General features: G+C 41.3%; 1 protein-coding gene across 1 annotated transcript in view; it reads left to right on the top strand.

Annotated features, from left to right (window-relative positions):
- The window catches only part of Crlf3 (cytokine receptor like factor 3), a 51999-nt gene extending 48120 nt beyond the window's left edge, over window positions 1-3879 (top strand). The window contains exons 6-7 of the mRNA XM_023719851.1: window positions 1126-1238; window positions 3280-3879. Coding sequence (XP_023575619.1) covers window positions 1126-1238; window positions 3280-3536 — 370 coding nt within the window. The 3' untranslated portion in view covers window positions 3537-3879. The remainder of the gene's footprint in view (window positions 1-1125; window positions 1239-3279) is intronic.
- The last annotated feature ends 7680 nt before the right edge of the window (window positions 3880-11559 follow it).

Below are 11559 nucleotides of genomic sequence, written 5' to 3'. Positions count from 1 at the left end.
CACACAGCTCAGATAACAAGGGAAAATTTTCCAAAATAGGAAGAAATAGGTTAAGAAACAGGAAATTAACTGGTAGTAGGAGAGGTTTACTTTCAGTTTGTTTGTTTTTTTTAATTTTTTTTTAAATTTATTTATTTATGTGTGTGTGTGTGTGTGTGTGTGTGTGGCCAGCTCAGCCCACCAGGGGGCGGGGCTGGCTGCCATGTGGGGCTGGGGGATTGAACCGTGGTCCCTGTGCTTTGCTAAGCTTGTTCTAAGTAGGTGCTTTAGACCACTGAGCCATCTCACCAGCCCTACAATGCCCTTTTTAAAAACTAATATTTACTTTCAGATATTATAAACATCATTGTAGACTTATATTGAAGGTTTGGGTTTGGGTGACTGGCAGCAAGAGTCACATTAATTACAAGGGGCAGATAAGACAGATTTCCTTCACTCCTTCCTTCATTCCTTTGTGTCTTCCTCCATTTTTTTGAGGGTATTTTTGTGTTATTGTGCTGGGGGCCCAACACAGGACCATGTGCTGCTGTTCAAGTGCTCTACTCTGGTCCACACCCCCTTTTATTGTTTCTTTGTGCTTTAGTGTGCTCACTTATGATGTGGATATGATAATAGCACTTGCTTTGTAGATTGTTTTAAAAATTTGTAGATATTAACCGGGGAGATAGCTCAGCAGCACAAGTGCCTGCCTGGCATGCACAAGGTCCTGAGTTCAACCCCTGGAACCAAAAATTTGTAGATATTACTTACAGGTAGATGCAGTGATGCATTGCTTAATGACAGGAGTAAGTTCTCGGAAACATCACTAGGTGATTTTTTTTTATTTTTTATTTTTTATTTTATTTTTTATTTTTTATTTTTTTTCGGAACCGGGCCATTGGGTGATAGTGAGGTGTTACAGCTATCATAGAATGCACTTGCAAAAAGGCAACAGGGGAGCCTGTTGCTCCAAGCCTCTCGTCTGGCCTGCATATTGTGGGCAGCTGTAATAGCATTTGGAATATAAGTTCCAAATTACTGTTTACAAAATAGCAATTGTAATGAAATTTCTTCTTTTAAGTTGTAACTGCGAGGTATAATGTTATGTTGAAAAAATATGAAATGACCTTTCAACCTTGTGTACAGGGTTGAAACTGTGGGGCAGCCAGACCGCAGAGACAGCATAGGAGTGTGTGCAGAGAGGCAGAGCGGGTGCGAGTCTCTGCAGCGGGACCAGGCAGTGTGCGTCAGCACCAATGGTAAGAGATCACCGCCGCACTCCTGAAGTGTAATTCAGTATGGTAGTGAAATGGAAGTGCCCAGTACCACACATTTCTGAAGGAGATGGAAAAGTGTAGGCCATTCTCCTCCCCCAGTGCTGGGAGGGAACCTAGAAACAAGTCTTGGGTGCTAGGCAGATGCTCTACCAATGAGCTACATCCTCAGCAAGCATTGTTTTAAAATGCTTTACAGTCAGCTGTAGTGGCACATGCCTGTAACCCCAGCGCTTGGGAGGCTGAGGCAGGAGGATCATTGCAAATTTCAGACCAGCCTGGGCTACAAAGGGAGCTCAAGGCCAGTATGAACTACATAGCGAGACCCTGTCTCAGAAAGACAAAAAAAACAAAAAAACAAACAACTTTACAAACAAATAAGCATTTAATTTCCTAGCTACTAGTTGTGATAAAAATACCGTGAATATTTAAATTTAAATGTATTACAGTAAAAAATGAGATAGAAGCCCAGCGGTACCAGATCCAATAGATAAGTAGATGAAGACACATTGTAATATTTTTATGAGCCTTCCTTCTGTAGGATGGTCCTTGGTGGCCATCCTATTTTTTGTGTTTTGTTTTGTTTTTATGGCGGAATCGGGGATTGAACTCAGGCCCTTCTTGCGCTTGCCAGGGAAGCAGTTATTCCACTGAGCCATCTTCCCAGCCCCCACCCTATTTTTTTTTAATCATGCCTATCTCATAAAGATGTAAGTTTTAAAAATTTTAACATTTATTGTGGTTTTTTTATCACACCTCATACCTCCTGAGATGAAAACTAAGTCCCTCGGGAGGCTAAATACCCTAAAATTATGGGGCCTGGAATCAACTGAGCTGAGATATCAGCCAGGCAGTTATGTCACAGTAGTCATCTTGTAGATTAGGAAACTGGAAAAAGAGATTCTTTTCTTTTGTCTTCTCTCCTCTCCTCTCCTTTCCTCTCCTCTCTTTTTTTTTTCTCTGTTTCTCTTTTTTTTTTTCTTTATTCCTTCTTTCCTTCTTCCCTCACTTTCTTGCCTTTCTTCTCTCTGTTCTCTTTTTTTCTTTCTTTTACAAGTCTTCCAATATTACATTTTATTTTGAGCTGGGGTTTCACTGAGTCGGTTAAGCTAGCCTTGAATTTATGTCCCTCCTGCCTCAGCTTGCCAGCACAGGCAGGGCCACATCCAGATAAACGACTATTTTTTGTATATTTGTAATGCTCATGGTTCCTTACTCCAGAGTAGTCACATTTTTCAAAATTTCTATTAAGACCTTTTAACATTTCATGGTTAGGGTCAAACATTAGGTTCAATAAGATTCTTATTTATTCCATATGATACAATCTTACTGTCTCAAAAAGTTGTGATTTTGTAGTAATATTAAATTTATGATGTTGTTCACAGAAGAAATTCGTCTCTGTTGATAAGGAGTAGGGCCGGGAAAATAGCTCAAGTGGAATAAGTGCTTGCCTGGCAAGTGCAAGGTCTTGAGTTTGATCTCTGGTACCACACACACAAAAAAAGTCCTTACTGGGGCTGGTGAGATGGCTCAGTGGTCTAAAGCACCTACTTAGAACAAGCTAAGCAAAAGCACAGGGACCGCGGTTCAATCCCCAGCACCACATGCCAGCCAGCCCTGCCCCCTGGTGGGCTGAGCTGACCACACACACACACAAAATAAATAAATAAATTAATTAAAAAAAAAAAAAAAAAGTCCTTACTTTGGGCTAGGGAGATAGCTCAGTGGTTTAAGTGCCTGCCTGGCAAGCTCATGGTCCTGAGTTTGAGCCCAGGTCCAAGAGGATAAAGAGTAGAGAGAGCCTTGTGCCAGAATCCTAAAATGTGATGAAGGCTTTGTTTGTCCTGCCACGGGGATGGAGGTTAATGCGCATAATTAAATTAGTCCACAATGTCATTGGCATCCTGAAATGTTTTCCTTTTCTGACTTGGCAAATTGGCTATTATGAGTAATCTAGAAGCTGTTTCAATTCTGTCATTAGAATTACTGCTTACAGGAAAATGACTCTTTTACTCTGACATTTTAGGTGCAGTTTTTGTAAATGGAAAAGAAATGACTAACCAGTTGCCTGCAGTTACTTCTGGATCTACTGTCACATTTGACATCGAAACTGTGACTCTTGGAACGACCAGTATTAATGAAGGAGGAAACTTTAAGCTCCGAGTAACTATTAGCTCAAGTAACAGAGAAGTGGTTTTTGATTGGATACTTGATCAGTCTTGTGACTCCCTTTACTTTGGGTGCTCGTTTTTCTATCCTGGATGGAAAGTGTTAGTATTTTAGAGTTTGGGGTGCGTCACTTCAGTTTGAGAAGTTGGCTATTGCTGTCCTTAGCCCAGTCTAGTCGTAACTGGTTAAAGGAAAGTTGAATTCATCTCTCAGGCCTCTGAAAATGGAAGGTGTTTACTGGATTCATTTGTAATACAGTGTTTTAACAATAAGAGAATTGAATGGTGTGGACAAAACTGTACTTCTGTCAATTTTGTTATTAGCATATTGTTAATTAAAAGATCACATTACAAGAAAAATCTGATTAGGTTTAAATATCCAGGAGGATACAGAAAGTCTTATACCCTCCTAGTTCTTCTTATACTTAGTTATTAGGATAGAAGAACTGAATGTAACATTTTTTATTAAGTCTCGATCAAGATTTAAGTCCTCGTACAACTTTGGACTAAAACAACAGGAACAGACCTGACAGAAGAGAGTTCTGTCCCGTGTGTCCACTCACGTGTCCTCCATGAGGACGGCACCTGTGCCCCGGCATTCAGGTATCTGAAGCAGTGCTGAATGCTAGCCTGTGTTCAGGGATCTGTGTGTCAGGAAAACTTTATCCTTTCTGCATTTTACACAAGGCCTGAGCATGTGTCTGTAGTAGACAGGTATTATCTTTTGCTCTTTCCTTGCAGTTTGATTCAAGATAGGCTTGAGAGTTTGTGCAGGATAAAGCTCCGTAGGGCACAGCAGCGTTAGCTGCTGGGCATGTGCAGTTTCAGTGGTGTGTGTGCTTCTGTTTGTGGTATGTGCTGTATAGTCCAGTTTAATGTCAGTTGATGAATGGTCTTTTAGTGGACCAAAGAAATACAGGTTTGGGGGTAGGGATATGTCTCAGCAGCATAAATACCTTCCTGGCTAGCACAAGGTCCTGAGTTTGATCCCTGGTACCACAAAAAAAGAAAAAAGAAAGAAAGAAATATAGGGTAAGCTGGGTGTGGTAGTGCATTCCTGTAGTCCCAGAGCTTAGGATGCTGAGGCTAGAGAATCACCATGAGTTTGAGAACAGCTTGGTCCTTGTAGTGAGTCCAGGCTGGCCTGAACTATATAATGAGACTCTGTCTCAAAAAGAAAAAGGAAAAAAAAAAAATGGGGTAAGACTTGACCTATTTTTTTAAACTTAAATTTGTGTACAATATTTATTTGAAAGACTTACTGAATATGTAAAAAATAATGGCCTTAACTTACTATACTAGCCTAAATTTTTTAATGTGAATTTTCATATTTACCAGTAATAGAAAAGTGAGAAAGCAAGTTTGATATTTTTGTAAGATAATTTATTTGGGGATTCATGTTCCCTGTTTGACAATCACACTTCTCTCTTTTCCTTTATAAATGTAAGTAGCCTTTCACATGTTCAGTGACTGTTAAGAGGTTCTTGTGTGTGGATGTCTTGTCTAACTGTCTGAAACAAAATAAAAAAACTCAAAAGCTAAATGTGTGCATTTTTTTGTTTCTTCAGATTTCATGAATTGAATTTTAATCTATTTCATAAGAAAGAAAAAAGAGTTTCTTTGGCTTCAGGCATTTCAATAAGATACCATTATAACTTGTGAAAGGTTACTTGGCCATCCTTATGTCCTCTGTATCTGATAGTGGTCCGCGTGCCTGGGGAGCAAGGTGTGGGGTAAGTGTTGAGTGGGATGAATGGAGAGAAACTGTTTTTTTCCAGATGCCTTCATCTCATTCCCTTCAAAAATATATTGTTTTTTTGTTTTTTTTTTTTTTTTCTGCTTTTTATTTTGAATGTATTTCTCTATAGGAAAGTGGCATCTTAAATTTACAGCTATAGAGGACGCCTTTTCACAGAAGTGATTTAAATCTACACAGGAGTGGATTGTAGTGTTTTTAACCTTGAAATTAATTTAACTACTGATTTTTTTTGTCTTCAACTGTAGATCGAAGAAATTAGATTTTTTTTTTGGGGGGGTGGTCCTGGCTCAGAATGCCTTCAGAACATGTTTGGCTGGCTTGAATTGTGGGGATCAAACCACAGCAACCAGAGCTGGACTGCTTTGTTGAAGCAGCCACTTAAAGAACCGAGCGGGGCTGGGGAGATGGCTCAGTGGAATAAGTGCTTCTCTGGCAAGCGCAGGGGCCTGAGTTCAGTCCCCGGTTCTGCCAAAAAAAAGAAGTGAGCTAAGGGGCAGGCCCCCAATTGAAGAAATTAGAAAAAAATTATTTTTAAAAAAACAATGAAGAAGTTTTATTTGAGAAAGTAAAAATGAGGAGTGAGGGAAAAACTGGCTCTACAGAGTGAGCTTGGACCAAGTAAAGGAAGAAACAAGATGAAAGAACACCCTGGAGAAAGCAATGTGGGCTGTTGTGGCAAAACGACAGGATAGCCTAAATTTTTTTTAGTACTGGTGACCAAACTCAGGACCCTGTGCTTGTCAGGTAGGCATTGTGCCACTCAGCTGTCTCCCTGGCCCTTCTAGTTTTTTAAAGACATTTTCAGGCTGGCCTTAAGTTTGTGGCAGTCCTCCTGCCTCAGCTTCCCAAGTGCTGGGGTAGAGGCATGCTCCACCACACCTAGCTGGTCTTTTTTTTTTTTTTTTTTTTTTTTAATGTATTTAGTATAGGGTCTCACTACATAGATCAGACTCGCAGTGATTCTGTTTTCAACCTCCCAAGTGCTGAGATTACAGGTACACGCCACCATGCTCAGTCACCTTGCAGTACGCCCTGAGGGTAGGGGCTGGCATGGCACGCTGGGGATCGAATCACATTTGGGGAATGTGCATAAGCAGGCGCTTTAGTCCGCTGATCTATCTGGCTGGCCTTAGGTCTCTCTCTTTTTTTTTTTTTTTTGGTGGAACCGGGGATTGAACTCAGGCCCTTGCGCTTGCCAGGGAAGCGCTTATTCTACTGAGCCATCTCCCTGGCCCCCTAGGTCTCATTTTTAACCAGTTGCAGAAGGCCAGTGTTCGGACTTTAAAGTACTTCAGGCTGAGGAAGGACACTGATCCTGTGCCGCCAAGGGCCGAAAGTCTTGTCCTGCTGATCTAAAGGAGACAGGAATGCCAGCTTCTGTCTTGAAGAATCCTGATCTTTGGATAGTCTGAAAAAAAGGGAATATGAGACAACAACAGTGGATCGTGTAACGGACCAGAATTTTAACGCCTAGCTAGAAAAATGAGAACTTTTTCTCACTGGATTGTGTCAGGGAACCAGGATGCTAGCCCATTCTTAGATTCTATGGGGAGTCTGAGGTCATGATGATTTGTAAATGCAAACCGTGCAGTGCAGGGACTCATTCGCAGAGCTGCTGACAGGCGTGCACAGCATTCCAGTCGATGATGGCACCAGGCCACCTCATGCTGCTGCTGTGAGACTGTCTAGGGCCATTCAGTTTCATAGAATGGCTTTTCGCACTTTTACTTCTGAATTTACTTAACAGACGGGGTAACCTCTGCAGTGTCCTTTAGAGCTGTGCATAGTAAGGGATTTAATGTGCTCCCGTTCGATTTTTAAGTCTTATTTGGGGAGTAAAGATCAACCAGGTGATCGAAACAGTGAAAAACTGATCTGGTTGACCGATGCATCCTGATTGGGGCTAGATTGTTCATCTGTGGTTGTAACTCAGCACCCGTGGATCCTTGAATATCCTAACATGCATCTTTTATCTACTATAAATGTAACCGATGTCATCATCAATTTTTACCACACAGCCACCGAATACCTTTTGGGGCTGGCCGTTTTATTTTAGCACTTTCCCTCTAGGAAGTAGCAAACAAGGGGGCCTGCCCATTAGCTCAGCTGTTTAAGTGCCTGCTTAAACAAAGCACTCACGCTCAAGGTGCTGTGGTTCGAACCCAGATACTCATGGCAAACCAGAAATGCCCTCAAGGCATCTTCAGGCCGCCAAATAAATAAATAAATTTAAAAAAGCAAACAAGTCAGTATCTCTTAACACAATAGTGTAATTACAGCTCTGGGTAGGGCTCTACCCCATATTTGGGGTGGCACTGCTCTATTATATTTTTCTTGTTCCTAACAAAGTGCTGGTAGTTGGCTGGGTTTCATAGATGTCAGCCAAATACTGTATGTTTATCTCAGATCTGGAAATTTATCTGTAAGGTGATGATTATCTCCCTTCATGGGAGTTTTAGGAGTGTGAGGTAGGCCAAGACCCCTATATTTTTATATTCAAATATTAATTGTGGTTAGAGAAAGATTTTTCCCATGGCCCTTTAATGCATGTTAATTATTGGCCATTCAGAGACATTACACATCGCTGCAAGCTTTAACATTGTTGCTGCATTTCCAGCACTTGATCACCAGGAGTTCAAGGCCAGCCTGGGCTACCCAGTGAGTTCAGAGCTGCTCTGAACTACGTGACCAGACCCTGTCTCATAAAGAAAGTGGGAAGAAGGCAGAAAAGGCAGGACAACAATAGAGAAAGGCACAGGGTAGCGGTCTGGAGAGACCAGGCAAATTCCCCTTTGGTATCTATTGCCTTCCTTCATTCAATTTGAGCTCTTATTGGTTCCTGGTATTGAAATGTGGTCATCTTTGTGTTTTGGTATAACCTTCTGGATTTTATAGGAAAAAAACAAAACCCTCTTTTCTGCTTGCTTTCTGACACTTCTAGCAAGGAAGGTCAAGAGTCAGGACTGGTACTGTGTTTACTGCCAGGAGGAGAAGACAGCTGAGCATGACTCCTGCCAGGCACTCTGCATGCCCAGGTCACGGATCATGCAGTAGAGGTAGTGTCAGTGCTGAAAGTCTATATGCTCCCAACCAGGCTTCTTTCGTTGTTGGGTACAAGTCTAGGGCACAACGTCATCTTTACTGACTGTGCCAAGGAGAGCGTTCCTGGTCTCAGCTGTGGAGTGAAAGTCCCATCTCTGGCTGGGGTGTGGCTCAGTGGCAGAGCGCTTGCCCAGCACACAAGCCCTGGGCCCATTCTCCCTGTGCGGACTGCCTGCTCTAGGATGACATGCACGGTGGCGTCTGGTATATTTCCAATATTCTGTGCCTTTTTATTTTTTTTAATTTTTTTGATTATCAGGGTGCTGGGGACAAAACCCAAGACCTTGTACAGGTTGGGCCAGCATGCCACCACTGAGCTACACTCAAGCCCCTGTTCAGTGGAGCACTTCCTCCTCTTTCTGGGAAAGCTGCCCCACAGGTAAGAGTTCTTGAGAGACTTGAAAATGTTTTATTCTGCCCTGTATTTCTTTGATAGTAGCTGGTTAGGAATCCTAAGTTGGAGAACATTTCTCCTCAGAATTTGAAGCACTACTCCAGTATTATTTTCTGGTGCTGAAAAGCCTGATAACATTATGATGACTGTTTTCTGCATTGCAGATTTTTTCTTTGGAGGACCATGGTATCTTTGTTCCTAGCTGTAAATTGGTTTTAAACCATCTATGTGATTCATTTAACCACTGACACCTTAAGTATTTGATTTTAGAATACCTGCTCTAAACCCACTAGTTTATAAATTCCTAGGTTTGGGCTGGTGAGATGGCTCAGTGGTCTAAAGTACCTACTTAGAACAAGCTAAGCTAAGCTAAGCAAAGCACAGAGACCGCGGTTCAATCCCCCAGCACCACATGCCAGCCAGCCCCGCCTCCTGGTGGGCTGAGCTGGCCACACACATACTAAATAGATAAATGAATAAATATTTTTTTTAAAAAAAGAAACCCAGACATTTAAAAAAAAATAAAAAAATAAATTCCTAGGTTTTCTGTGTTCTGGAACAGTTGTTGCCAACCTTGGCTAAACATGAGTATCACTTGGAGAACTTTTAAAAATAGCAGAAACTTTATTTTTTCTCAGTGTCCAGATTTTTTTTTTTTTTAAAGAAACAATGATCCTATTGTGAAAGCTGACTTGGGAGTAACTTATTCCAAAGTAAATTTCCATTGTAATTTTTTGTTTTTGTAAATCTAAATTTATTCTACTTAAAAGGACTATGCTTTATTCTATGTATTTTGTACAGGATCTCACTGTGCAGCTTGGACTCAAAGTGATCCTCCTGTTTTCAGCCTCCCCAGTGCTGGGATTACAGGGGAGGCTGTGCCACCAAACCTGGTTATATGCTTTATTCTGAAACTATGCTTTTTTGCATGTAGTGTGTATGTGTGGGGTACTGTCCTTTTTTAAAGTAAAACTAACAAGGGCTAGGGATGTAACTTAGTGCTAGTGTTTTCATAGCAATTTGAGGGCTGGGGAGATAGCTTAGTAGAATAAGTGCTTGCCTGGCAAGCACAAGAGCCTGAGTTCGATCCCTGGTTCCGCAAAAAAAAAAAAAAGACATAGCAATTTGAGGCCCTGGGTTCAACACATACCATTAAAAAAAAAAAAATGATGTAACTGACAGTAAATGGCAGGTTTTCTTACTTTGTAAATTTTGTAAGGCAAAATGCCTTTGATTCTACCGTATTTAGGGCCAGGAAAGATAGAATTACAGTAACTTTCACCTGTAAGTTGTTGGGGAACCTTTGAAGCAGGATGTGAGTCTTACTCAATTTACCCTAATCCCTTAATTTGGACAGGTGCTGATGCAGATAGTGAATAAATAGTCAGGCACAGTGGCACACGCCTGTAACCCCAGTACTCAGGAGGCTGAGGCAGGAATTCACTGGCTGTTCAAAGCCCAGCCTGAGCTACAAAATAAATTCAGGAGCAGCCTGAACTGCATGCTGGAAGCGCAGGCAAAAGCTATTTGGACACATTTTTTCTCATTCAAATTATAGTAGGGGGCTGGAGAGATGGCTCAGTGGTCTAAAGCACCTACTTGAAACAGGCTTGGCAAAGCACAGGGACCGCGGTTCGATCCCCAGCACCACATGCCAGCCAGACCCGCCCCCTGGTGGGCTGAGCTGGCCACACACACAATAAATAAATGTAATAAATAAAAATAAATAAATATAAAAAAAAATAAATATTAAAAAAAAATTATAGTAGGACTTGGAGGATCTACAGGCAGCCCCTGTAGCTTTGTTGTGTGGATAGGATGATGGTTAGAAATGGACAATAATTAATAAAATAGTTGTTCAACAGATTAAGCCCTGTTCTTCCTGATCCATCCACTAGACATTAAAATAACATTTTTAGGTTATGTAAGAATTGAGTAAATCTTTGTCCTTACATACAAATCAACCTATTTTTACTTGAGGAGCTTGCCCATTAGCTCAGTTGTTTTAAGTGACTGCTTAGACAAAGCAGTCAGGCTCAGGTTGCTGTGGTTCGATCCCCATATCCTCATGCCTTACCAGACCTGTCCTTAAGGCATCCAACAGTGTTACTGAAACTTCCACCATTCTCAGTCCATCTGAGCTTTTTCCCAACAAGGTACTGGGGACTGAACCCAAGGCCCTTGAATTGAGCTGCATTCCATCACTTTTTAAATTGGAGGTGGGTAATCGAAGCTTATTTTACATCATCTAACTCCCTACAACTGTCATCTTGTTTTCAACAGTATACAACTGCTTCCTTTTTCAAAATCTCTTGGATTTGGTCTGCCTGAACTTGTATTCCTTCCACTATACTGCAACATCACTTAGCAATTACTTCTTGGCACTTCGACTCTTCTAATAGGGTATTCACCTTGATTCCTTCAGCAGCATCCTAGGGATGTTCCCTACATGAAGGTTCTCCCGTTTAAGCTTTCCTTATAGCCAAACAAAATGGATCATGTCATCTCTTCAGTAAATCACCAAATACTTTGTCTGAAACACAACCCTTAGGATGCCATGCAAAACCCTCAATAGGGCATTGCCATGCAGTACCTCAACAGATAGTGAAGTTCAAGGCTGTAGTATGGTTTCTTCCAACTGCTGTATAGTTTCATCAACTACTGATCTCAGCAGTACTGAATGTAGTAGATGATTCTTCACTTACAATGCAATTAACGTTGCAATAAACCTTATGATAGGTAAGGTGAAAATGTATTTAATTCACCTAACCTATCATACATGGCTTTAGCAGTAAAGTGCAGGGTAGCCTTTGTTACCCTTTCTGATCAAGCGGACTAACAGAGGATGCTGCCCGTACTGCCAGATAATATACTACTGCCTGT

This window comes from Octodon degus, unplaced genomic scaffold (genome assembly GCF_000260255.1).
Source record: "Octodon degus isolate 3935 unplaced genomic scaffold, OctDeg1.0 scaffold00072, whole genome shotgun sequence".
In the NCBI taxonomy this organism is placed as follows: Eukaryota; Metazoa; Chordata; class Mammalia; order Rodentia; family Octodontidae; genus Octodon; species Octodon degus.
The sequence above is the reverse complement of the archived record's forward strand: the minus strand, read 5'-3'. Positions and strand labels throughout refer to the sequence as shown.